This window comes from Drosophila arizonae, chromosome X (assembly GCF_054131065.1).
Source record: "Drosophila arizonae isolate 15081-1271.41 chromosome X, UAZ_ARI_1.0, whole genome shotgun sequence".
NCBI lineage: Eukaryota > Metazoa > Arthropoda > Insecta > Diptera > Drosophilidae > Drosophila > Drosophila arizonae.
The window spans coordinates 1,726,984-1,753,871 of NC_142927.1; the positions used below are offsets into that span (position 1 = coordinate 1,726,984).

A 26,888-nucleotide genomic window follows, 5' to 3' on the forward strand; every position below is an offset into this window, starting at 1 on the left:
TTTATTTGGACATTTTTCGCTAGTGTATTTTGAAATTCTTCATATTTTACAGGGTTTTTTTTTTTGTTTTCTTTTTTTTTTTTTATTACATTATTTTTAATTTTTTATGTATATAAATTTTGTTTTTCTTTTAGCTAATTAAATACTCGCAACCGTCAAATTTATTTATTTTATTTTTTACATGAACTGAATTCTTTTTATTAGGTTTTTTTTTTAAATTTAATTTATTTAATATGTATATATCTTTATATGTATATTAATATATATATATATATATATATATATATATATATATATATATATATATATATATATATACATAATATATATATAAATACACATATATATACGATGCATGTCAGGTGAATGTATGTGTTTTCTGTGTGTGTGAATGTGTGTGTGTGTGTGTGTAGAAAAAATCAGTCTAATGTATTAAGGCAACGTGAGAGCTTTGCATATTCATATTCATTCAACATACTATGTATAACACGCTCAATATATCAATATAGATTTATATATACATACATATATATAATATACATATATATATAAACTCATCTTTCATTCATTAAACTTTTTTGTCTCTAGACTTTTTTCATAATTTATTTAGATTTATAACTATATGTATTATATATGTTGTTGTTTTAGTTGAATACTTGTACATTAATATATTCATTTAAATATGCATATCGGCTTTTATATTTCCTTTTTTACAAAATTTTGGTATGTTTAGTTTTTTTGTTGGTTTCAATATATATAAATTCTTTATATATGAACTCTTCTTACTTAACAATTTTTGTATTGGCTAGATAAGCAATTGATATAGTTTAAAAATTAGTTAAGAGTAAAAATATTTTAAAAAACAAAAACATATTTTTATTTTTCTTTTTTTTCTTTAGTAAAATTAATGAAAAGCATTTTGGTTGAGTTTGTTTTGTTTCCTCATACATTTTACAATATTTTTATGTATAATTTATTTTCGATAAAATTTTCCCCTTTTTAATACTAACGCAAAAAGTGTAATTTTTGTTAAATAATATATATATATATATATATAATTCACGATATACATATGAAGGTATTATATAGTTAATATACATATGGTAAACTTTCGCTATATATATTTTTGTATATAATTCTGTTAATAGTTCTTTTTGAGTTTTAGTTTAGTCTACAATTGTGAGTGAAAAATCTAACGTTTTCTGAGTTTACTTTTCTCTTATCTTTCATTCTTTTTTGCTATATACAAGCATAAGTTTAACAAATTTCTATATAGCGTATATGGTGTATATAGTATATATCATATATATAGTTTTCTATAGTAGATATATATATATATATATAAATATATATATGTGTTTATATGTTATTTACATTTATCCATTTTGCAGTCATTCGTTTCTTTTTTTTTTTTTTCTTGGGTTTTTAAGTTTAGTTTGATAACATTTTGGAAGTATTTTTGCTTTGTTGTTTGTTTCATTTGTTTCATCTTGAATTTGTTCTTTTTCTTTGTATGATATTTTCACACACAGGCACAGGCACATGCACAGTGTGTGCATGTGTGTGTGTATGTGTGTGTGTTGTTGCTGTCACTGTCTGTTTGCGCTTTAGACTTTTCACTGGCCTAGTGCTGCTCCTGACGACTTGCTCAGCCTCTACCAAATCCCCCTCCTGCCGGGCTCTGCTGCTGCTCCCAGGCCACTTGCAGCAAGCTGCTTCGTTGTATATCCCTGCTTTTTCCTCTCCTTCTCCTTCTCTGTCTCTGCTTCTGACCCTTCGCCTCCTTCTGAGCGAATCACATTCTGCTTCTCCTAGACTGATTCGTACTGCTCTTGTTTAGCAAGTAACGCCGTAATCGCCGTCTTCTTCTCCTTCTTCTTTTCCACGTTCTGCTTCCAGCTGTTCGCCGACCAGGTGAGTCTGTGCCTTGGGCTCATCTTTATCTAACTCAGCTTGCTGCTCTTCTCCAGCTGGTTGCTCTGCTATCTCGTCCTGCTTCTCCTCCGCCACTCGCTGACCCTCCTCATGCTGCTCCGGCTGCTGGTCCCGCTTCTCCTCTGGCTCTTCCTCCGCTGGTGGTGTTGGCGTCGTTACTGAGCCAGTGCTCATAGGCGTCGGCGTTCCACTCACCTCCAGCGATAGCTCCTCATCGTTGGATGGGGGCGTCTCTACCGTAATGGGGTGCAGCGCTTGCTCGGCAGCCAAGGCATTCGCCTCATCCTCCAGCTTCTGCAAATGCTTGCGCAACTCCTCTTCCTGCTGCTCCTCAAGCAGTTGCTGCTTGGCCATGCGACTTTCCTCCAGCTGACGCATCAGATCCGGCGGCAGCTCACCCGTATAATCGATGGCAGCAAACGGTTCCGTCGTGTCTATATTGATCGCCTGCTTCTTCTTATCAGCAATCAGTTTCCACATGTTGAGTAGCGTATTAAAATTAACGCCAGGTGGTAGAGTCAAGGCATCTCCACTGGCTCCAGATGCAGCTACAGCTGCGGCTGCAGCGGATGATGTAGCTGCAGATCCACTTGCAGCAGCTGGGCCATTGTCCACCATAATCTCATCCTCGTCCTCGCTGCTGCTGCTGCTCACAGCTCGAATTTGTGGCTTGTGCTGAAGCTTGTTGGACGACGACGTCGACGCCGGAGCCGACGTCGTTGTCGCTGTCGTCTGCCTGGCCAGCATCACCTGCCTTGAGTACTCATTGAAGTCCAGTTGGACGGAACTGCGCCTGGACGTGGCCACCTCCTCAGTGCTGCTGCCCAAGATTTGGTTATATTCGCGCAAGCCCAACTCCTCCACGGGCACGTAGTGCTCCCCAATCTCGATCAGATAGACACAGCGATTGACATGGGAGCGGAACAGTTCCTCCTTGTGATTGGGCACCCACACATGGACCACATGACCCACCATGCCGGTGCTCGGCTCCCAGTCCTTCCAGCTCAGACGACCGCCATTTGCGCGCATATGATCGGTGGGCCACACGACGGCGTCTATAATATCCAGGCAGTCATAGATCTATCAGAGGGGGGACAGAGAATCAGCTCATTAGTCAGGTATTCCAAAATAAATGGCGAATTGTTTACTGAATCGATCGGGAACTAAATGAACTCAGTGAACTAGTTCATCAAACAGGATGTGATGAACTGGTTCATCAAAATTAAGTTGAGTTATGGAACAAGTTCCCATTCAAGTCCATATCTCAGTTCTGGGATTGAGTAAAGTTATTCATGGTCTGCCTCACTCACCCCCGAATCGTCCACAATTATGACCTTCCTATAGATCTCGATGCGTGGTTTGCGCGGCGTCAGCTGCGCTGCTGCAGCTGCGGTAGTCGTAGCCACAGCTGTTCCGGCGCTCGTGCTAGCTGACGAGGATTCACTGGCCATGAGGCAAATGGGTCCCTTGGTCTTGCGTGGATAGTCGCCGGGCGTGGTTATGATGTTGCCCACACCCATGCCGACGCCCAGGCTGCCCGTCGAGGAGGAGGCCAGCTTGTTGGAGCGCGGACTAATCTCCTGTTCGCTTAGCTCCAAATGAGTTGCATGCGCCGGCGGCAGCGCCTCGACGTCCACGGCAGCGCCGCTAGCAATGGGCAGAGTGGCGCGACGAGCGCTGCTCTGCAGGGTGATGCCACTGCGGGTGCGTTGCCCACTCACGCCAGGGGCGCTGCTGCTGCTGCTGCTGGCGCGCAGCGTGGAGCCGGGCGCCGATGTGGAGGCCGTGCCGTCCAGCTCCCTTTCTCGATTCAGCAGTCCAGCGATGAGCGTAGTCGATGTTGGCTTCACAGGCATCACGGCCAGGCCGCCGCGGACCACGGCCAGAGTGTCGCCCACATAGCTGCCAGCCAAGCCGGAAACATTGCCGGGGCGCACGCCGTAGTAGCTATTCACGGTCAGCGTATTGTACAATGGAGCTGAGATGAAGACAGGGGGCAGGTCAGTGGAGTCGCCGCCTGTGCTGCTGGCAGTGCCGGGTGCACTGGCTGTCGCGATGGCACCTCCAGTACCGGCTCCGACACCTGCAGGTGGGCCACCTACCGTTCCTGGTCCTGTTCCTGCTCCCAGCCCAGCTCCTCCCCCTGCTCCCGCTCCGGCACTCGCCGATCCCGCAGTGGAGCCAACGACACTGCCACCGCTGCCAAAATTACAATTGCCCAGCTGTTGCATAGACGCCTCCATGGCCGATCCCGAGCTGCAACCCTGGCGGCAGCGTTCCCGTATGCGATGCCACCAATCGAGCACCGTCTGCCGGATCGTGTCCAAGGTGATGGCGCCGCCAATCACCTGGCACAGCTGGCCATTGGTGTCCGCATAGGACGTGGTCAGTGGCGAAACGTAGATGGGATAGCCGATGGGCTGATCGCAGCTGGAGTTGATGATGTTCCTCAGCGCCTGCTTGGCGTTCTGTATGCTGCCTCGCTCCGGATTGCGATTCCTCAGATAGATCAGCTCCTGCTGTTGTCCGGCCCAAAGGCCGCGCACGCATTCCCGATTCAGTTTGATGACACGAAAGCTGAGGAATCGCTTCGTCAGCCTTATGATGCGATACTCATCGGAGCCGTCCTCCATGACATGGCGCAGTGCCAGCAGATTGGGCGCGCCACGTAGCACAGCGCTGCGCCATTGCGGGTCTGCCTCGTGCGAGATGACCAGCTCCTTGGAGCAGCTGTCGATGGCCTCGTACAAGGCCAGCGGATCGAGGAACTCATCGGGATTCGTAATGTGATCCTGCTGCAGTTTCAAGGCCATTTTCACAGCGGGCGCCACCACCGAATGGAGCAGCTCCATGTCGGCAAACACCCATTCGTCCCGTGGCGAGGTGATGCGGAAGTCGCCCTTGAAGAGGGCGTGCAGCCCGTGCAGAAAGAACTCCACGCCCGTCAGCGAGCTATGCGAGGCGGTGGCCAAGGAGCGGCGAGCGAGCAGGCCCAGTGCCAGGCACAGCGACACCAGCGGCGCATCCTTCGAGACGCTGGGCGCCTTCAGCTTGATGGTGGGTCGCTTCGGCGGTATGGGCGGCGCTGTGCTAGGCAAAATCGTGGTCAGGTTGCCGTCCTGCTGCGCCAGGGCTGCAGCAGCTGCAGCGGCGGCTCCGACGGGCTGCTGCAGCCGAGGCGAGTCCTTCTTGCCCGGCGTCGTCTTGGCCAGCTTGACAAAGACATTCTGATCCATATAGGCGACGTAGCCACTCAGGCCGGGCGCACTCTCCGACGTCTGCCGCGAGATGTTCGCGAAGCTGTGCGAGCTGCTCAGCTGATCTAGGCCCGCGAGCACGTCCCGGCTCTCCTGCACCACGCCCGGCGTCGCGCTCATCGTGGCGCTCTTCTGCGGCCGCACGCTGCGCAGCTGCTGCTGCGACTGAGACTTCGACTGAGGTGTGCTCGAGGCGTTATGCGCGGACAGATTCGGCGTGCTCTTCGAATCGTTGTGGGCGGGCGTGTTGCTCGCTGACACCTGATTGCTGGCCAGCTGGTCCATGGGCACAGCAGCTGGAACCGCTGCAGCAGTTGTCGTCATCGAGCCGCTGGCCGAGACCGGCGCAAGGACAGCGGCTGAGGCTGGAGCCGACGCGGAAGCGGAGCCAGAAGTGACGGGTGTTGCAGCCGCTGCAGCGGCAACTGTGGCTGCAGCTGTGGGAGCAGTCGAGATAACAGTTGGAGCTGCAGCAGCTGGCGGCTCCTTGGCAGTGTGCACCTCCTTGCGCTTGTCCACGCAGTAGTTGATCCACTTCAGGTACACATAGCAGAAGCTGGAGCGGGTTATGCCCACGGCGCGGAAGTCGAAGTCCTCATCCAAGTTGAAATTGAATATGGGATCCAGATCGACGAATTGACGGCTCAGCGTATGCTGCAGTGCATCCTGGATGGGTCCAGCCGCAAGCCATTGCTCCAGCTTCGGATTGCGTACCACATAGTAGATGATGCTCTGTGGGAGACGCAAGATGGAACATGTTCATCAAATGTAATATGAATACAATGAACATTAGAGGAACTAGTTCATCAAATACAAAATGAAATAGCCTGAGATAGAAAATGAATGAATGAAATCAATTCAATTGGAGCATTAACGAATAAAATGAACTAGTTCATTTCAAATAGAAGAAAATGAGTTCAACCAGCTCATGACTAATCAAACGAGAGAATCAATCAAAGATTATTGTTGACCTTGAACTGTTAACTTAGAAACGAGTTCATCTGAGACAACATGGACAGTTTAAATGAACTAGTTCAGCAAATTAACTAGTTCATATAACGGTAAATTAGCGCAAGGCGAATTCACCTGGAGAAACGTGAGACGAATTAAAAAAGTTCATCAACCGTGGTATCGTGAACTAGTTCATGAGCTGCAAAATACGCACCTTGATGTAGTAGGTGATGAGAACCTTGCGATACTCGAACACCTGCAGCGTGGCGCTGGCCAGATTGTCGGAGATGGAGTAGCCCTCGATCACATATTGGGCGGCGACGACCTGCCAGGCGAGCCAGCGCGTCGAGAACATGGCGTTGGCGCTGAGGAGACGCGGCAAATGGCCTGGGTCGCAGCAGCAGCAGCCGTCGTTGTCCTCCACGTCCTCGGTGATGGCCTCCACCTCGCGCTGCTGGCAGTAGGTGCCGCGGAACTCCAAGCCGCGCATCTGGAAGGTGCACAGCCCGTTGCCCAGCTCAATGATGTGCACCAAGCAGTTCAAGTCATCCGAGGCGAGCACTGCAAGAGGCAAATCGGAAGTTAGTCGTGGGACAGAGGATTCAAGATCTCGACTGGCTTACCAAAGCAATCGCCCTGGTTGACATTGCCCCAGCGGCCCATGAGAAGATCCCCGCAGAGCGAATGCTGCAGGGATCTCGTCAGGTGCTCGTAGAAGATGCTATTCAGATTGTTGTCATCGGCGCCCAAATCTCGTTCCAGCTGCGAGCTGAGTCGTGTGTTGGAGTGATCGATGCGCCGCGTGTTGTAGTCCCGCTCCCAGAACTTCACCGGACGCACATACGAGGTGAGGAAAATGGCGCTGCCCAGAAACGGATTCAGCGGCGTCGATAGCAGCGCCGAGATGCCCGCCTGCAGGAACAGCATCGCCGAATGGGGCACACTGAAGGGCTGAGCGAACGCATGGAACGCCGATCCCCACGTTATCTGCCAGGGAGCGATGTACGTAACGATGAACTGCAGCTGCAAAGGGAGACGAAATCGAACGATTAACTAAGATGATTAACTAAGGTGTTCACTGGGAACCGGTTCAGTTGAATATGTCCCCCATGTGATGCACTGAACTGTTCATGAGCTACTCGTTCAATTGAACTAATGAGTCTAAAGTCCTGTAACTGCTTGTACAGAATGTTCATTATCAATTTAATAGTATTTCTAAGCAGTTGCTCTATGGGAAATAGTTCACCGCCTCTGGAATATACACACATACATACATATATGTATATAAATCAGAACTTACCTTGAGCAAAAAGTCGCAGCACTTGCGAAACGCCAGCGATACGAAAAAGTAGTCGATGATGAAGCTCTCCGTTGCCATCGCGAAATCAATGCGAAAGAGCAGGACGGTGAATATGATGATCAGATATTGATTGGTTGGATCCGAATAAGCGTTACGTACAACTGCAAAAGAGAAAGCAATGATGAACAAGAGTTGACTAGGCAGACAGCCTGCAAAGCAGAAGATGATAAGGCCTATGCGTAGTACCCGTTCCCACTTATACAGTCCTATTGTACTTTTAGCTCTTTAGTCGACCACACATAGTTCCCATATCTCAAAGAACTCGGTAAGTCCAAGAGCTACAGTCGAAAAATTGGTAGTGTGAAGTCTCAGCAAGAAGAGATGGAAGATCGGTGGAATAACTCCTATGGAACTACAAGAGGGCTAACAAATCTGGTATGTAGAGCCTCAGCTACAAGGTTAGGATATTGCTATATCTAGCTCACACGTCATGGGGAATAAATGCTTTACTTTACAATCTTGGATACGAACTATCAAGGCGACCAAACAAAAGAGTCATCAATTGACCAAAGAGGAACTTACATTTCAGGGCACAAACAGCCACGATGAGCGTGCCCCATGGAACGCCAAACTTGTCCGCAATCGACTGGGCGTCCGCTGTCAGCGATGAGATGGCCAGCAGGGGGAAGAGCACGTTGCGCTCGAGGACACTCAAGTAGATGTAGAGCTTCTCGAACCACATGATCTGCGGGGCATTCAACACCTCGAATTGCCCGAATTCCTTCTGCCGGAGCAGCGGGCGAGCAAAGCACAGCCAGGGCATATGCTTGCGCATCTGTGGCACCGCATAGTGGAGCAGCACGCCCAGGGTGCCGATGAAGACATAGAGCACCACGTTGAGATCCGGCTGGAGGACAGTGAACACTGTGCTGCAGTGCAGCACCAGGACAGAGACAGCCAGCAGAGTCATCACAACAAAGTCGTTCTTCAAGCGAGTCGTCACCGTCGCCTGAAGCTTGCGTGGCAACGGATCCGGCAGCTCGTTCTCCAGCTCACTGGCGTCCAGATCGAGCGCCGCTTGTTGATTGCTTAGCCCCTGCTCTGGGTCGAGGGCATCAGTGGCATCGATGTCCGTATTGGCTGTATTGGCGCCAGCTGTCAGAGTGGACATGTCCCCGGGATTTGTTGTCGACGAACTGGAGATTTTGTCGTCTTGTGGATCTTCCGTTGGCGACTTGGTCTCAGTCACGGCTGCCGCATAAAGATTCTCGGCGCTGCGCGTTGTTTTCACAGCAACTGCTGCAACAGCTCCATTTGCGCTTGCCGCTGCGCCAGCTGCTCCTGCGCCACTTGCATCCTGGCCAGTTGCTATCGAGGCATACGAGCTGGAGGCTGTAAGGCCGCGTTTGTTGCTCTTGGCCAACGTTTGGCTGCTGCCCAGCGAGGAGGCTTTCGATTTGCTGTGCAGCTGCTCCAGCTGCAGTTCCTGTTCCTGTTCTAGCTCCTGCTCCTGCTCCTGCTCCTGCTCCGGCTGCTGCTCGTGCTTCTCGAGAGAGCTCAGTTCGATGTTCTCATTGCTATTGGACCGCGAGTTGAGCTCCACCGGCCTGACGACTCGCTGTGCCACCGGCGTTGGCTGCGCTGTTGAGCTGGGCTCCGTGGATTGGCGTTTGCTGAGCTGCTGGCGATGCTGTTGCTGCTCCCGGTGCTCCTGCTCCCTTTGCTGGCTCAGCTGGCCGCGACCCTTGTACGAGTGCTGCCTGCACTCGTCCTCATCATCGCGGTAGCTGCTCACAATGCACGTCTTGATGATGCGCCACAAATGGCTGAAGTCGCTCGCCGACCTGGACATGTGATAGCCCAAGGGTATCAGCATGGCACAGAATATGGAGAACAAGATGTACTGAGTGCCGCGGTGCTCATCCAGGGCAGCGTACAACGGACCATACAGCAGCAGCACAGCCAAAACGGACCGCAGCAGGCAGAGGAAGGACCCTGCAACATAACGGGAATATATATTTAGGTTACATCAAACAAACAACTGGGCTGTAGTCGAGAGTGCACGACTACCAAATAGCCTAAGCCAAGTCCGTAACTGGATAGGAGAAGAGGCATTCAGATATTCTACGGTAGAGGGAGAGAGTGAGCGTATTCATAGTTTCTCTTTCTGTCTCTCTGTTATACTAGGTAGCTTGTCTCTATCTCCTATATGCGGATAATCTCTTATACATTCACAATGACAGATCAACGCACTTATCGGAACAGTTATTGACGGCTTGAACCTTGATCTCCAGCGCTTTTACTCTGATACTCGCTAGATGAACCTGTAGTGCCTAGTGCTTGGCTGATGCTCTACATATTCATACAGATCGCTGGACTAGCTAAGCTGCTCTTCTACATATGCACTCATTCACATTCATTTATGGAAGCTGCTCCTCGCCCTTCACTCACCCAATAGGCTGCTCGCCGCATTGCCGCCAAAGACATGCATGTCGATCTGTTCGAGCAGGTACATGAGGAACGTATTGAACTGCGGACACAAGCCCACCGAGAACATGATGGGGAAGCAGAGGAGGAGGACGTAGAGGCACTGCAGCAACATGGCAACCACGTGAGCCGGCGAATAGTGTATGCCAAAGAAAATGAACGTCTCCGGGGGCCTCTCTCCATACGCCGTGTCCAAATGCTTGAGCAGCAGCAGTAGACCGCCGCACAGGCAGAAGTAGATGGCACGCGAGTACGCGACAATTTTGTTGAAGCCGTGCACCGGCGATGCTGCATCCGGCTGGACGCTCTTCACCAGCGAATATTGGGCGCCGGCTATGACCGAGCAGAAGAGCAGGACACACAGATCCTTGTAGTAGTTATGCTGCAGTATCGCAGCGCCCAGGCAGGCCACCAAGGTGCACAAGACGCAGGCCAAGAGCACGTGCAGCCAGTGCAGGTCGCGGTCGAACAGTGCCAGTAGCTCCAAGCGATCCATAGCAATCTTGAACTCATGCTCCCGCCCGCACCACTTGAAGCGGTACTTATAGAAGCTCTTGGGTGCCAGCGGCTTCTCGGCGGAGAGCAGGCAGGTAGCGGGACGCCAATAGTCACAGTAGGGCGAGAAAGGTCCATCCACGTGCAGCATTGGTTGACTGAGCTGCTGCTGCTGCTGTTGTTGCTGCTGCTGCTGCTGTTGTTGTTGCTGCTGCTGTTGCTGCTGTTGCTGTTGACCTGATTGCTGACGAGCTGCAGAGTCAGCAGCAGTCGCGTTCCCTGCTGCTGCAGCCGCATCGTTGATTTGCTGCTGCAGCGCTTCTTGGCGAGCTGCTTGCATCATATTGAACATGCCTCGAAATGAGGAGCGTGCCGCATTGGCTGCCGAGCTGCCCCCTGCTGCAACTGCTGCTGCTCCTACTTCTCCTCCTGCTGTTGCTGCTGCTGTTCCTCCTGCACCTGCTCCAGCAGCTGCCCCTCCTGCTGCTCTATTACCACTGCCGCTCATCATCCTGCAACTAATTAACGAAGCTGGCGGCGCCGTCTGTCCATTCGCTGCGTTGTGCGCCTCAGCAGCAGCTGCCGCCGCGGCCAGCTGTTCGCAAACTAGTTTCGCATCCATGGAGGCGGGGTAGCTGCCCTGTAGTGCCTGTATGGCGTCCTGATAGAACTGGAAATGCGCACTGGACATATTTGGTGGTACGATTGTGGGGTTCGCTGGCACAGTGGTGCCATCGGGCAGGATAGCGGCTATAGGTCGGCCACGCTCGTCCACAGGACCGCCGTGCATCAGCCACAGCATCTTGTGTATATCAGCCGTGAGGCTCTCCGTCAAGCTGATGCTGTGCGTCGAGTTCGAAGATGAGGAATTGCGTGAACAAGCTGGCAGCATGGCCAGCTTCTGCTGTTGCTTGACCAAAGCCAATTCATTGCTACTGTCGCCGCCAGCAATGGCCCGTCGGCGACGCAGTTCGTCCACTTCGCGGTACTTGGCCACCTTTGGTATAGCGCCAAGGCTGCGTGCAGCCATGCGTGAAGTGCAGGGCTGCTCCTCGTCAAGCTCGTGATCCAGATGCCGGTCGGGCTCGTGCTCCTGCAGCAAGAGCTGGTCCTTGGAACTGGCGCTCACATGCTCGCAATCGCTGGACGGACAGCCAGAGTCAGCTTCGCTGCCTATCAACTGGCTGCGCATCTCCAAGGGCTGCTGTTGCTGCTGCTGTTGGAGCTTCTTTGGCTGGGTGAACTCTTGACGCAACGCCTGCTCGGCCGCTTGCTCCCGTGCGCTGAGCTGTTGCTGTCGATTGCTGAGCAAAGGGGAACGTGAGCCCGTGTTGTTGTCTGTCTCCTCATCGTCTGATGGCAGAGCAACAACGTTTGCTACGGCTGATGCATTTGCAATGGTTGTTGCTGCTGCTGCAGCTCCTGCTGCTCCTCCTGCTCCTGATCCTGTTCCACACGCTCCTCCGCCATTCAGTTCACAGTTCTTGAGCACATCGTCCAGCTGGCTTTGCGTATGCTGCAGTTCACTAAGTATGTGCTCCAGATTGTCATCGAAATCCTTGAAGACATCATCATCGTCGTCGGCCAAAATGCCGCCGACATCGGACTCGGCACTGCGATGCGTTTGGCTGCAGCCCAGGGCGCGCGTGCGACGCCTCAATGGCACATCATCCACTTCATCATCATCAACATCCAGCTGATGATCGGTGTCGTCCTCATACACGTCCTCCTCCACGTCATCATCATCGTAGTCCACTTGCAGCTTTGGGTCATCGTTCATTTTCTCATCCAAATGCTCGACTATGGGATAGACGGGTGGTTCGATTAGAGCGGTGGTCGACCCGCAGGCGCTAGAGCTGCCAAAGATGACGCTGCTGCAGCTGCCAATAGCTCCAGGTCCGCCAGTTGCACTCTCTGCAAAGTTCTGGTCAAGTCTTAGATTCAAATGTTGATTGCGCACGAGACTTTTGCTGGGCGGCGGCAATGGATTTCGCAACTGCTGCTGCCCGCTAATCGCCTCCACGCTATTCGGATGCGGACTTAAATTCGAGACAGATGGCTGCGTACAGAGAACCTCCAGGGCGGCGCTCTTAATGCGACGCACACCGCCACCGCCACCTTGATTGTTCGACGAGGAATTCAACAATGTAGTCTTGGAGCTGGAGTTAGGATTGCTGCTCTGCTTTTGGTAGCTTGTGGCATTGGAATGTCTGCGCCGCTTCATTGCATTCGCCGAGCGATTCGGTTCCGTCAATTGAGTCGAATTACAGAGCTGCAGTGCAGACATTGTGCTATTTCGGTCCTTGCGCACCAAATGGTGATTGTGCAGCTGCTGATGATGGTGGTGGTGATGATGATGATGATGGTTGTGCAAGTGAGGCTGCTGGGCACGAAATGTCGCCTGATGCAGCGACTGCTGCTCAATGCCCAAGTCTGATTTGGTATAGCTGTCATCCTCCAAGTACACATCCGAAGAGGAATCTACAAAAGAGAAGCTAGTTACTATTCTATACATATATGAATAGCTGTAGAGCTTATGTGGCTCTTGGCAATACCCAATATCGATATGCGTCTAAGCGCCAAGGCCAGCTCCATATCGTTCACATCGACATTTTGTTGCTGCTGCTGCTGTTGTTGCTGCTGCTGTTCGGCAGCATGTTGCTGCTGCTCGAGCTGTAGCTGTTGCAGCTGCTGCTGATGCTGCAACTTTTGCTGTTGCTTGAGCAGTTGCTTTTGCTGTTGCTGCTGGAAATGTTGCTGCTGATGTTGCAGCAGTGTTTGCTGCATCGATTGAAACAATCCAATGCGGCTTTGATGCTTCAGTCGCTCTTCATGCGTTTCAGAGCTGCGATGTCGCTGCAATCGCAAGGAACGTGTATGGGGCTGCTGGACAAGCAACACCGATGAGGAAGACGATGCGGAGCAGCCATCGTTGCTAGCTCCAGTTGGAGCTCCAGTTGCAGTGCCAGCTCCACTTCCATTTGCACTCGCTGCTGTCGCTGAAGCTCCTCCCGCTGGGTTAACCATGAAAAGCTGACGAGAATTATGACCAGGCCTCATTGCTTTCGTGTGCAGGAAGCTGGGTGACGCAGCAGCTGCAGCTGCAGCCGCTGCTGTTGCCGCGGATCTTGTTGTGGCTATTGTATCGGATTGATTTCGCATTAGCTCCGTGTTTAGCATATCATCTAGAGCACTGCTGGCATCCAGGCTCGCCTGTCGCTCCAGCTGACGCCGATGTCGACGACTAAACAAATGGCGTCCCGTGCGACCAGCTCCAGCTACAGCTACTGTTCCAGACCCGGTTCCAGCAGTTGCTCCAGTTGATGCTGCTGTAGTCGATGCTGCTGCAGCTACTGCTCCAGTTGATCCTCCAACTGCTGCCGCTTCCTCGTTATCATCCGAATTAGCAGGCACCACAAGTTCCACAAGCTCGGGATAAACAGTCAGGTATTTGCTATATAACTCATTGGCATAACCAGGATTTGTTGCAGCTGCTGATCTTATGGATTTGCTAACACTAGCGGAGCCAGCAAGCGATTGCTGATCCTGTTGGCTGCCACCAGATAGCATTGACGGGGCATAAAACATTAACTCAATGGACTCGGAGCTGTTCTTGCGATGCACATCAACCTTGAGATCTACAAAGCTCAGGAGGATTAATAAGAGATCCACTAGAAATATGGTATATATGCTATGCGCTTCGCCTACCTATAATGCTATTGGCATTGTCTATGGACATTATGCTATTCTCCTCGCTGGCTTCATTGATTGGCTGTTCCATGGATAAACGTGATCCGTCGCCGGCTATAGCGCGCATTACTTTCATTTCGATGCCGTTCTCTTCGTCCGGTTCGCGTGTCTCCATCTCCTTGGTGACCTTGAAGAAGTGACTCTTCAGATTCACCTCGGACATGGTTTGGGCCCGATCGTAGAGGCGATGCAATGCCAAATTCGCCAGCTTCACCATCAATATGGTGCAGCTGGTTAACACGCAATACAGACACCAGGTTAGCCATGTGCTGGGAAAATACTGGAACAAGAAGGAAGAGATGACAGTTAATTTCAGATTCGAGTAGACTATCACCATTCAGCGCTCACCAGGTAGGCAACAAAGGGCGAACAAAGCAGATAGAGCCATAAATACAAATGGACAACATTGCAGAATACGCCCTGATGCGGATCATAAAAATAGCCGCCGGTCAGCGAGGCCCACACGCCTTGGCGCAGTATCTCCAAGGTTTGTGAACCCATGGTGGCCTATACTGCATCGCTCTTAAATGCACTCAAAGGATTCTCGCCTTGGCTCTGTTGTTTTATTAACTTATTTGTATTTTTAATTTTTTTTTTTTCACTCGATTATCAATTTGTTATCGCTTAATTTGCAGGTTTTGGGGTGGGGTGTTTGGAGAGGAGCTTAAAGCTCAAAAGCGGAGTTGAAATTTGAGTGGGAATGCTTGCTTACAATAAGAAAGACTGAGATAGAGGATAAGGAAGGGAGGTAGGCAGGGAGAGGGGAAGAGGCAATGAGAGGGAAGTGTTGGAAGAGGAGAAGGAAGAGGAGCGCGCAAAAGTGTAGGCGTGTTTGTGTGACTGAGCGTGTGCGTGTGTGTGTGAATTGGCACAAACGGGAGGCTGGAATTCGGGTAAAAAAAAAAATAATAAAAATAACAATGCAGCCACTTGCAAATCGAAGACTATTGTCAATTTGTTGCACTTGCGCTGCAATAGGATTTGATTTCACATCGATTTAATTGTTGTTGCTGCTGCTGCTGTCTTCGTGGTTGCAGTTGGAACGTGTTGATTTTCTTTTTGTAGCTTGCTGCTGTTTTTGTTGTTGTTTTTGTTGTTGCTGCTGCTGCTGCTGTTGCTGTTGTCATTGTTGTTTGTTATCAACACTAAAACAAGAACATCTTGTGCATTCGCTTCTATCTAGCTAATAATTTTGTTGCAAACTCTTTTCTTTATTTGTGTGGCTTTTTATTCTGCTTTTCTCTTTTCTTTTTGGTTTTTTTCTTCTTTTTTTTTTGCAAAGTAACACTCACTCCCTATGCTCCCTCGTTTCATATGCTTTTCTTTTATTTTTGCCTTGTCTTCGCTGCGGTGTGTGTGCCGTCGCTATGTCAAACTTATCGAAAAACGTCTTATCGCGGCAGTGCTGTGGAGCGCTGCAAGCGCATCGATTGCTTAGCGCGCATTCAAGTGTATGCAAATCAAATAGCGGTACACAAATTTACTTTTACTAAAGCCACTTAAGTTATGTAATTGAATATACTACTATATGAAATTATAGAAACGAATGTGGAAAAGACGCAGATCTTCAAATTCACAAGATTGTTTATTTTTAGTTACATTTCAGCTGTTGGGATTTTGTTTTGGTTTGGTTTTGCATCAGCTGATTTGTTAGTGCGCCAGTGCTGTGAAGAGGGACAAGTACTTTGACTTTTTGGCGCGCCTTCAAATGCATGTTAATCGGCTAAATATCAGAACGAATGGTGCTTTTCTCAACCAGTTTATTTATTCAATAACCCGTGCCTAAGTTATTTATCTATATTACATATATAAAAAAAAAAATGTAAAAAAAAAATTGTGTATACATAAATCTAAATAATACATCACATAAAATTAACCACAGGTTTTTTGAGTTAATTTTTTTCCTTTTTGGTTTTTAGTTTGAATGCTTAGTTTTACATCAGCGTTCCTCGCTGCTGTTGATGCTGCTGATGCTGCTACTGCTACTGGCATCTGAATCACCGCCGCCAAGGAAACCATCTTTGTGCTCATAATTATGATGATGATGTATATGCTCTTCCTCCTCCTCTATGGACGGTGCCTGTTCAATGGGATGTAGGTGCTCATGATGCTCATGGTGATCATGAGCATGATCATGCTTCTCATGGTGATGTATATGCTCTTTAGTCTGATGAATTTGAATCGGATGATGCTCCTCGTGTATAATCTTCTTCTCCTCTTTTAGTACGAGTGGCTTATGATGATGGTGGACATGCTTAATAATCGTATGGACATGTTTTTCTATCTTCTTGTGAATGGGCACATGTATAACGATTTTCTTCTTTTTCTGCTGACTCCTAATTGACATAAATAGATACATGATTAAGATCGTTTCTCATAGTTATATGCCTATATAGAAATTATACCCCGCATTTGTTGCCTGCACACAAATAAAGAGAAGTACTAGAAATGCCAAAAACGAAAACTTCAGCAGCTGCAAATACATACAGAATATAAGTCCGTAACATATTTATGCTTATCATATACCTTACCGCATGTCGATTATCCATTATGCTTAGAGTTTGGGTGAAGATAAAAAAAAAGGCTTAAGAGCTGCGATGCGCTCGCTCGAGTTGCTCGAATTCGAATGTTTGCTGGCCAAGTGCTGCCAAATTATTTTATAACACGATTTTGGAATGCGGCGTTGAGTTTTCGGATTTTTGCTTCCGTGCAATTTCTGTATGTATATACATATATAAATATACATTTTATTTTTCTACTCATATGTATTTATGATACGAATTGTGGGTGGATTTCTTTTGATGCTCTAAGCACACAGAAAATGGGTAAGCATAGGCATATTGCTTTTATTGAAAGGTATGTAACAAGACAGTTAAGTGCCATGCATCACACGAGTCCATTTAGCCTTTTCGCTCCCCATTAATACATATGTATAAGAATATTTATATATCAGAGTAGGAAATTTGAAATTTGGCGAGTGGATCCATCGAAACATTCACAGTCTTAATTTCTTATCATAGATAACTTTGGCGGTTGTCTAAGAACTAGAACTAGCTAGGAAGTTTTCTGAATGGAGATGTGACATTTTTTAGATATAAATAATGGGTATTTCTATACAAATATCTCTATAAGCGACAATGTTTATCAGCTGCTTAGCAGGGTATATTCTAGTCGGGTACGTCCTATATTTGTTTATATTATGAATATGATACAATTGCAAGCCAAAAGCTTTGTTTGGCTATAATTTACTTATTATAGCGTATTCAACAATTCATATGGATGCATGTCTATTATTTTCTTTCTGCACTTTGCTTTCGTTACATATTCGTTGAATTCACAACTATTGCATTGTTTAGTTTCCCTGTGGCTTTGCCTTATTGTTATACGAAAACTTCTTTGCGTTTCTTTTCCACACAGACGGAAGACATCGCCAACAAAAGTCAGTCAACGGAAATATGTTGGAAATTGTGCAAGGCATCCAGTTAAGTACGATGCATGATAAATAAATAAATAAATAAACAATATACATACATATGTACATATATGTAAGTATTTATGTGTACATAAGGGTACATAAACATATTTGTAGTCGTGGTATTACATTTAATATGCGTTTGCAAGTAGACCATTTCAAATTGCATGTCTTACGCAATGACATGAAAATGTGATCAATTAAAAATTAGTTTTTCCTTTTTTATGCATTCTCCATGCATGGATATTTTCTCTTTTCTTATATGGAGTTGAGTGCATATAATTTGAATAATATAATCGATATACATATTTCCATCGATGTGCCGCTAAGCAACACTGCTCAGTCGTATATCACTACATTAATTTTTGCTTTCCATATGCAGTTCAGTGCATTTCATTTTAATAATAATCGATATTTATTTGTCTAGCGATATGCTGACTTAGCAGCACTGGTTGCGCATATTCACTATCGAACATCCACTCGCAGACACTACACGCACACACACAGAAACGCACACCCACATAAGAAGCAGAGCAGCAGCAAGAGAGCAGAAGGAAAAAACGCAAACAAAAATTCTTTGAAAAGCTCATTTTAAGGTAAATACAACCATCTTAATAATTACATTTACTTTCCAAATATGTTTAAACCACGTAGAAAGTCGCTAAATTAATGTCGCGCTTAATTGCGAGTTATTTAATTGGTAAATTTGCATCAATAAAAGTGTGAGACGTGGTTCAAGCCGTCATATGAGTAAACGCTTGCCGTATATATGAAAATATGAGTGTGTGTATGTGGGTGCTTCTTATGGGGCTGATACGCCCCTTGAGAGGAAGTTGCCCTAGCATTCTAATCAATATTAATGATATTTGCAGACAGTTATAAATATCATAGCATAAATCGTGCATGTGTAATTTTATGGTATTGCTCTACTACACAATCTTCCCAATAGTATATTAATGAAGTGACAAAACATAAAATTAAAGCAAATGAGGGCTGATAAGCTTTTTGTATGCGGTTTTGAGCTTGGTAGATTTAAAGGGTATTGTGGATAAACGTGATCTTATATACATTTCAAATGTCCTTTCCATGATTTCTAATGCAAAGTTCTTTCCATTCGTTCCAACAGCAAGTTCCCAAGCATAAGAGAGCGAGAGCTAGTGAGAAAGAGAGAACTGCACGATGACCGATTCAAAGTATTTCACGACTACCAAAAAGGGCGAAATCTTCGAGCTCAAATCGGAGCTGAACAATGACAAAAAGGAGAAGAAGAAGGAGGCCGTCAAGAAGGTGATAGCCAGCATGACCGTTGGCAAGGATGTTTCTGCCCTATTTCCGGACGTTGTAAATTGCATGCAAACGGATAATCTTGAGCTGAAGAAACTCGTTTATTTGTATTTGATGAACTATGCCAAATCGCAACCGGATATGGCGATAATGGCAGTGAATACGTTTGTCAAGGATTGTGAGGACTCGAATCCCTTGATTCGTGCGCTGGCCGTAAGGACTATGGGTTGTATACGCGTGGATAAGATAACGGAATATCTATGCGAACCGTTGCGCAAGTGCCTGAAGGACGAGGATCCCTATGTGCGCAAAACAGCAGCCGTTTGTGTTGCCAAACTGTATGACATCTCGGCAACAATGGTGGAGGATCAGGGATTTCTGGATCAGTTGAAGGATCTGTTGTCCGACTCGAATCCCATGGTGGTGGCCAATGCAGTGGCAGCGCTAAGCGAAATCAACGAGGCCAGTCAGTCGGGCCAACCGCTCGTCGAGATGAATTCGGTGACCATTAATAAACTATTGACGGCACTCAATGAGTGCACCGAATGGGGACAGGTCTTCATCTTGGACTCGCTGGCCAACTATAGTCCCAAGGATGAGCGAGAGGCGCAATCGATCTGCGAGAGAATTACACCACGCTTGGCCCATGCCAATGCCGCTGTTGTGCTCAGCGCTGTCAAGGTGCTGATGAAGCTGCTGGAGATGCTGTCGAGTGATAGCGATTTTTGTGCCACGCTGACCAAGAAGTTAGCTCCACCACTGGTTACGCTGCTCTCCTCAGAGCCGGAGGTGCAATATGTTGCACTGCGCAACATCAATTTGATCGTGCAGAAGCGTCCGGACATCCTTAAGCATGAGATGAAGGTGTTCTTCGTGAAGTATAACGATCCCATCTATGTGAAGCTGGAGAAACTGGATATTATGATACGTTTGGCCAATCAGAGCAACATCGCCCAGGTGCTGAGTGAGCTGAAGGAATATGCCACCGAGGTGGATGTGGACTTTGTGCGCAAAGCTGTGCGTGCGATTGGACGTTGCGCCATCAAGGTGGAACCATCGGCCGAGCGTTGCGTCTCCACTCTGTTGGATCTCATTCAGACCAAGGTCAACTATGTTGTTCAGGAGGCGATTGTCGTTATCAAGGACATCTTCCGCAAGTACCCCAATAAGTATGAGAGCATCATTAGTACACTGTGCGAGAATCTGGATACTTTGGATGAGCCAGAGGCGCGCGCCTCGATGGTCTGGATCATTGGCGAATATGCCGAACGCATTGACAATGCGGACGAGCTGCTCGATAGCTTCCTGGAGGGCTTCCAGGATGAGAATGCCCAGGTGCAGCTGCAATTGCTAACAGCTGTGGTGAAACTGTTTCTCAAACGCCCATCGGACACCCAGGAGCTGGTGCAGCATGTCCTCTCGCTTGCCACCCAGGATTCCGATAACCCAGATTTGCGTGATCGCGGCTTTATCTATTGGCGTCTGCTCTCCACCGATCCGGCTGCCGCCAAGGAAGTGGTGCTCGCCGACAAGCCGCTCATCTCGGAGGAAACGGATCTGCTCGAGCCGACGCTACTCGACGAGCTCATCTGTCACATTAGCTCGCTGGCCAGTGTCTATCACAAGCCACCCACAGCATTTGTTGAAGGTCGCGGCGCTGGCGTACGCAAATCTCTGCCAAACCGTGCCGCAGGCTCTGGCAATGCGAATGCTGACCAGGGCGAACCTGGCCAGGGATCCGAGTCTATGGTCATACCTAATCAAGATTCGCTCATTGGTGATCTGCTCTCCATGGATATCAATGCGCCTGCCATGCCCGCAGCACCGGCCTCTACAACCAGCAACGTGGATCTGCTTGGTGGTGGACTGGATATACTACTGGGTGGTCCGCCGGCACCTGTAGATTCAGTTGCTCCTGCCGGCGGTGCCAGCAGCCTGCTAGGTGACATCTTTGGCCTGGCTGGCACCTCCCTGTCGGTGGGCGTGCAGATACCCAAGGTCACCTGGCTGCCCGCCGAAAAGGGCAAAGGCCTAGAGATCCAGGGCACCTTCTCGCGACGCAACGGCGAAATCTACATGGACATGACCCTCACCAACAAAGCAATGCAGCCGATGACGAACTTTGCCATACAGCTGAACAAGAACAGCTTTGGCTTGGTGCCCGCCTCGCCTCTGCAGGCTCCACCCCTGCCACCCAATCAGTCGACGGAAGTCAGCCTGGCATTGGCCACCAGCGGACCGATTCAGCGCATGGAACCATTGAACAACCTTCAAGTGGCCGTTAAGAATAACATCGATATCTTCTACTTCGCCTGCTTGGTGCACGGCAATGTGCTGTTCGCCGAGGACGGTCAGCTGGATAAGCGTGTGTTCCTGAACACGTGGAAGGAAATACCCGCTGCCAATGAGCTGCAATACAGCCTGAGCGGTGTCATTGGCACCACCGATGGCATCGCTTCCAAGATGACCACCAACAACATCTTTACCATTGCCAAGCGTAATGTCGAGGGTCAGGATATGCTCTATCAATCCTTGAAGCTGACGAATAACATCTGGGTCCTGCTCGAGCTGAAGCTTCAGCCGGGCAATCCTGACGCAACGCTCAGTCTAAAATCTCGCTCCGTGGAGGTGGCCAACATTATCTTCGCTGCCTACGAGGCCATCATACGGTCACCCTAAACAGATCGAACAGCAGCAACATTTATGAAATTATAAATAATCTATTAATGTTAGCTATATATCTCGATATATAACTGAAATATCTAAATATTACGCGTTGATAAAAAAAATTCTGTTAGAAAGAAGGAAAAGAGAGGAAACCTCAAGCTGTGGCTTATTGAGGCGTATTATTATTATATTATATTATCCTATTATCTAATACAATTACATATATATAAACGACTATATATTGAACTCGACTCGATCCAATCGAAGTTGGAAGGCATTCCATTCGTTGTGGGGCTACAACGTATCATCCAATAATTTGCTACCCCAAACAAGTTAAGATATATGTTATACCTATACACACACATTATCAACTCTACGTGCAGATACCCTGTATTTTTTTCTATTTCACGTTACGAATATATAAAAAAATATATGTACCTTAGTTATAAAACTTAAAATACCTTTTTCTAAATTTTTGCTAAATATGGTTTAGTCTCTCTCCCTTAGTATACCCATTCTTCCCTTTTCAGATGATGTTCAGGGTATCTTGTCGTTTAGCTGTCTATGTATGAGTTTGTTCATTTCCATTCTATGTCAACAAAACTCTCATCTAGTCTCCTTACCGTATATGTAATATATTAGCTCATCTGCTACTATATGATAAACTTTCTTTTAGATGTATGATTTTTCATGTCTTCAGTTCTCTTCTGATTTACAGGGTATTTCTCATAAGGGTAGGCCTTGTCTATATTAGTCTTATTCTACTTTTCACCATCACGGCTTTAGTATACCTTCATTTATACTTATGAATGTTACAGGGTATTTTATCCATATTCATCTCACACAATATGTTTCACCATAGTGATTTCGCTATATACATTGGTATATATCCGGGTATCGTGTATTACGTCGTACATTCCTTTTATATACTCACATATTTTACAGGGTATAATCGATTAGCCACCTACGCGCACATGCACCTGTGCTTACATTAACCTGCAAAAGCTGTTCCCCCCAGCAGAAAAGCTCAAACAGGCTTCGGCTCTAAGGGCTTTTAAGCTCCTGCTTAAGGGTTGCTGCCCACAGCTCTAGCTATCTCCCTCCCTCTTGGTGCGTCTCGCCGTATGCAGAGGCGTTTGCATTGTCCTGTTGTCCCTGTTCAGCGCGAATTGCCCTGCGTTGTTGTACCACAAGTAAATTTATCTTGGCCCCGATAGAAAGGACGAAATTCCTGCTGCCAAATAAGTGATACACAATAGATGGAAAATAAGGGAAAATATATCAAAATAACTTGAATACAGAGCAAATATTTTAGCTCACGGAAAAGTTCATAGAATTAGTTGAAGAAAATAGCATTTAAAGTCTTCCCAAAACTGTGCCCGAGCCATTTTTTGTTTTGGGCCCAAACCAAACATGTGGCACAGCCCGATTCCTGGCTCTGCATACATATAGAGCCATCGCCTTTTGGGGCAGACATTTTGGACAATGAGTGAGACGGCGGGCAATGCCAGTGGAGTCGGTGCAGCTGGTGCTCCAGCTGCTGCAGCACTCCACTCCTTGGACAGCTACGATGTGATCTACGATGCTGGACAGGAGCATTCAGATGATATGCAAAGCGTTTCACATATGGATTGGCCATTTTTGATAAAGGTATTTCATATCTGTGTACATATATGTGCATGTGTGTGTGTGTATGTGCGTGTGTGCGCTTTGAGAGTGTGTCAACAACAGCTTTTTGGGCTAACTGACTCATCCAGGCAGCCAGGCAGCCAGGCAACCAGCCAGGCTGCCAAGTGGACAAGCAACTGTGTCAGTGCCTGCACTCGTCCTTGATCGAATTACAGTGCACGCAGGGCGGCAGGCGGCGCGTGACAAGGGGCGTGGCTTAAGGGTTGTCTGCGTGCATGCGAAATGAGATGCTTGACATGTTTACAGCTTCACTTCACTTCAGCGAAGGAGAGAGTGAAAGCAGAAGGACAAGATGAAAACAAATAAGTGACTAACGGGACTATATATGGGATTAGCTAAAATGACTCAAGATAATATATATCTTTCGGTTTCCTCAACAAAGCTGTAAATTGAAGACATATTTACAAAAAAGAGAATATTTGCAGAGTGAAGGTAGCTTATGAAAATATAGAAAAGTGAGGTTAGCTTGCAGAAATATAACTAATGTGAGGTCCATTCGAGCAGCTCTATTAGACAAATAATATAATATTATGATTAAAGAGATTTTGTATCTAATAATCTTTAATTATGCTTAAAGAAGGTAGAAAATGTGTCTAATAATAAATATGTATATAAATCCTAGGAAAATGCTCATATATCAAGCGGTCATTGCTTGCCCCATATATGCCATTTCAAGGCGTTCTAGGCTACTGCACACATATCAAGCAATCATACGCACAAGTAAGAATAGCTAAGCATATAGAAATTAAGTAAAAATGAGGTTATGTACGAGTTCAGTTATTTAAATAATATAAAGGAAACCTGTTCTTAGAATATATAGATAAAGTTGAAGTGCTGACTTAAATTATAAGGCAATTATACCAAAATTAATCGCTTTGAGCAAACTTTGAACTTTGACTTGACTGCAGGAAATGTAAGTTGAATAGAAAGAATGTAGAAGCCGTAGGGTATTCGCAATTCGTATATGCTAAGTCGAGCAACGCTCAATATATTTGAGGTTTAATGAGCTAAGTAAAGACATCACACTGATTCCCTTGATTGAGCTGCTTACACTCTTCTTTCTCCATCTCTAGGGCATCCTGGAGAACAGCCAGACATGTGCGCCGACCACACCGGAGACTCTGCCCGCTCTGCTGTGGGCCATCATAGCCGTGTTTGGCATCGTGTACGCCTTGCTCGGCTATCGCTGCCTGCGCGCTGTTGGCTTCCTGAGCGGGTTGATGGTGGGCGCCAACGGGATATTCATACTGCAGGACTTCCAGATCACCTGGCTGGGGAAGCCGGCTGACTCGGCGCTGGCCATTGTGGCCGGACTCCTGGGCGCCGTGCTCGGCTCCACGTATCCTGTCGCCTCGGTGCTGATCAGCGCCTTTGCTGGCGCCCTGCTCTCCGGCGCTGCGATGGCCGTCTGTGTGGCCACAATGCCGGACAACGAGTTCGGGGTGAGTCTTACGTCTTCTCAATCTCATTCTTCTTCATTGTAAGGCTTAGCACGTGGCAAATCTTTGCACATGTTGTCCACAGTCATCATTTTCTCTTCATTGCTAATTTAACATGCACTTTAAGCAGTTGCTAAATCTTCATTGTAACTTTTAACAAATCACATTGACGGACTTTTCTTTCTATTCAAATTCTTAATTAACATGAAATTTTGGCAGGTGCTTAAGCTTCATTGTAGATATTAGCTAATCACATTCACGGACTTTCTCATTCTCTTCCTTTCTCCCACCGTCTTTATCTCCAATCCGTTCATATATCTCTCATTATCTGGCTCTCTGTCCTTGTCTCACTTTCTCACTCTCTCGCTCTCTCTTTCTCCCACCGTCCCGCTCTCCCTCCCTCTGCAAATATGATCTGTTCTCCTCGTCTCTACGTCTACTAATCTATATATCACCCCCTCTCTCTCTCTGCCTGCCTTCTACCCTCTCCAGTATCGCGAGATCTATGTGGCCGTGGTCGGTGGAGCCGTCATCTGCTCGGTGCTGACGCTGTGCTGCGTCAAGTACGTGACGATACTGACATCGAGCATTGTGGGCACGGCTATGGTGATCGGCGCCATAGACTACTTCATGCACAGCCTGGAGACAATTAACTGGATACTGAGCATGAAGCCGCATCCGCTGCCACCGCCTTGCTATGGCGGTCTCTTGATAACCGCGTGGCCCTTGACCATTGTGATCAGCATCATGGTGCAGTGCTTCATCACCGCTTGGCGCGTGGATCATCGCAAGCGTCTCTACATGCGACACCATCCCCAGCATCCGCATGGCAATCATCATCTGCCCCATGGCCAGCCGGCAGCGGGCGCCGCGGGCGTCGGCAATCCTCATGTGCCGATGCGTCGATCGCAGTCGCGCACTCGCGAGACCCGCGAGGAGGCCAGGCAGCGCAAGTTCCGTTATCTGTATCAGGTGCGAACGGCACGCGGCGATATCATCTCACAGGTGAGTGGCAGGCTCGATACTCTGTTCACTGCTTGAAGGCGGGTATAAAACTCTATCGAGTCCCTATTCCACCTCGGGTGCCTTGTGGGAGTCTCTTTGTATTCGTGCTCAGACATGCGAACAGAGATAATCCGAGATTTGTGAGACTTATCGGGTCCCGTTTCATCTACTTCAGCACTAACTTTTCTCATTTGGCCGTTTCAGAACTTTGTGTCGGCTCTGCAGAAGCGCATTCAGCTAAGCGGCACGGAGACGCCGTCGGAGCGGTCCATTAAGACCAGTTCCAATGAGCGGAACACCTTCCGGAGCGATCGCACTCACTTCACGACCATCCACGATCCGGAACTGTGCGACAAAATCGAGATCGTGCGCGACATTGGATAACAAACAAGCAATAGCTACATGTAACTATATCCGTAAGGGGGGACCGGAGTGTGGGGCGTGGCAGATGGGACATGGGTCGGGGGAAGGGAGCGAGACGAAGGCAGAAACTGGAGCAGAACTTACGGTTAGGGATAGCTGAGACATGTAGCTAAGAGGACGAAGGCAAATTTTGATCAAGACAAAACTCTGAAGAAGCTTTAACTAAAACAGAAGGAAAGAGATAGAGAGGCAGAGAAGGGAGTAGTGGGTTAGAATAGGTCTGGGTTATGAAACTTGTTTTTGGTTAATCAAAACATAAGGAAGATATTTCAAAAATATCTCAGTTGGAAATAAATTTGCTTCATAGAATTTGAAAAAAAAAAAAAAAAAAAAAAAACAATTTAGATATGATGGAACTATTGATATAATATGCAATATATAAATTGGGGAAGTACAGAGCTGAAAAGTCAATGAAGTATGTCTGGAAACTATAGCTGAAATCTATAAGAGAAAAGCAGAACTGCTCAATAAGTGATTAGGTGAAAAACAAAATTTGGTAAACAATTATTAAGATGTCAGTTGATTAGCGGCAGTTAATAGGAGATATCGAAACCACTAGCTGAATAGCTGAATAATCAGCATTAGCTGTAAAAATGAATACCTAAAGCAGAGTGTAGCTGAATAGCTGGGTAGGTAAAGAATTTTTAAAGAGTGTCTAGTCTGTTCGTTAGCTGAACAGCTGAATAGCTGAATATTCTAAAACCTCCGCTGAATAGCCGGATTTCCTGAGCAAC

The 26,888-nt window shown here is 47.4% G+C and overlaps 4 protein-coding genes across 4 annotated transcripts; 2 read left to right on the forward strand and 2 right to left on the reverse strand.

Annotated features, from left to right (window-relative positions):
* Nucleotides 1-54: 54 nt before the first annotated feature.
* On the reverse strand, nucleotides 55-15,562 carry pcx (pecanex). Its single transcript, XM_089475804.1, has 10 exons — nucleotides 14,524-15,562; nucleotides 14,134-14,455; nucleotides 12,981-14,063; nucleotides 9,895-12,906; nucleotides 8,026-9,438; nucleotides 7,444-7,604; nucleotides 6,767-7,166; nucleotides 6,358-6,704; nucleotides 3,246-5,924; nucleotides 55-3,015 (listed from the first exon to the last, which is right to left on the reverse strand). The coding sequence occupies exons 1-10, from the start codon at nucleotides 14,674-14,676 to the stop codon at nucleotides 1,837-1,839; spliced, it is 10,749 nt and encodes a 3,582-aa protein (XP_089331930.1). The 5' UTR covers nucleotides 14,677-15,562; the 3' UTR covers nucleotides 55-1,836.
* A 369-nt stretch (nucleotides 15,563-15,931) lies between these two features.
* Nucleotides 15,932-17,041, reverse strand: LOC108618027 (uncharacterized). Its single transcript, XM_018013933.2, has 3 exons — nucleotides 16,707-17,041; nucleotides 16,581-16,648; nucleotides 15,932-16,511 (listed from the first exon to the last, which is right to left on the reverse strand). Exons 1-3 carry the CDS (start codon nucleotides 16,722-16,724, stop codon nucleotides 16,115-16,117), a joined length of 483 nt encoding a protein of 160 aa, XP_017869422.1. The 5' UTR covers nucleotides 16,725-17,041; the 3' UTR covers nucleotides 15,932-16,114.
* Nucleotides 17,042-18,082: 1,041 nt separating this feature from the next.
* On the forward strand, nucleotides 18,083-22,056 carry AP-1-2beta (adaptor protein complex 1/2, beta subunit). The gene is made up of 2 exons (XM_018015422.2): nucleotides 18,083-18,243; nucleotides 18,774-22,056. The coding sequence occupies exon 2, from the start codon at nucleotides 18,827-18,829 to the stop codon at nucleotides 21,608-21,610; it is 2,784 nt and encodes a 927-aa protein (XP_017870911.1). The 5' UTR covers nucleotides 18,083-18,243; nucleotides 18,774-18,826; the 3' UTR covers nucleotides 21,611-22,056.
* Nucleotides 22,057-22,760: 704 nt separating this feature from the next.
* LOC108619100 (transmembrane protein 198) lies at nucleotides 22,761-26,494 on the forward strand. Its single transcript, XM_089475557.1, has 4 exons — nucleotides 22,761-23,248; nucleotides 24,361-24,729; nucleotides 25,219-25,731; nucleotides 25,936-26,494. Exons 1-4 carry the CDS (start codon nucleotides 23,084-23,086, stop codon nucleotides 26,113-26,115), a joined length of 1,227 nt encoding a protein of 408 aa, XP_089331683.1. The 5' UTR covers nucleotides 22,761-23,083; the 3' UTR covers nucleotides 26,116-26,494.
* Nucleotides 26,495-26,888: the final 394 nt, after the last annotated feature.

Coding starts and splice junctions, on each gene's coding strand:
- pcx (XM_089475804.1), bottom strand. CDS start 14,676: ATGGGTTCACAAACCTTGGAGATACTGCGCCAAGGCGTGTGGGCCTCG. Junction 7,605..8,025: donor GGCTGTTTGTGCCCTGAAAT/GTAAGTTCCTCT, acceptor TCTCTTTTGCAG/TTGTACGTAACGCTTATTCG. Junction 3,016..3,245: donor TAATTGTGGACGATTCGGGG/GTGAGTGAGGCA, acceptor CCCCTCTGATAG/ATCTATGACTGCCTGGATAT.
- LOC108618027 (XM_018013933.2), bottom strand. Junction 16,512..16,580: donor GTGCAGGCAACAAATGCGGG/GTATAATTTCTA, acceptor TATGTCAATTAG/GAGTCAGCAGAAAAAGAAGA.
- AP-1-2beta (XM_018015422.2), top strand. CDS start 18,827: ATGACCGATTCAAAGTATTTCACGACTACCAAAAAGGGCGAAATCTTC.
- LOC108619100 (XM_089475557.1), top strand. CDS start 23,084: ATGAGTGAGACGGCGGGCAATGCCAGTGGAGTCGGTGCAGCTGGTGCT. Junction 24,730..25,218: donor TGCCGGACAACGAGTTCGGG/GTGAGTCTTACG, acceptor TACCCTCTCCAG/TATCGCGAGATCTATGTGGC. Junction 25,732..25,935: donor GCGGCGATATCATCTCACAG/GTGAGTGGCAGG, acceptor TGGCCGTTTCAG/AACTTTGTGTCGGCTCTGCA.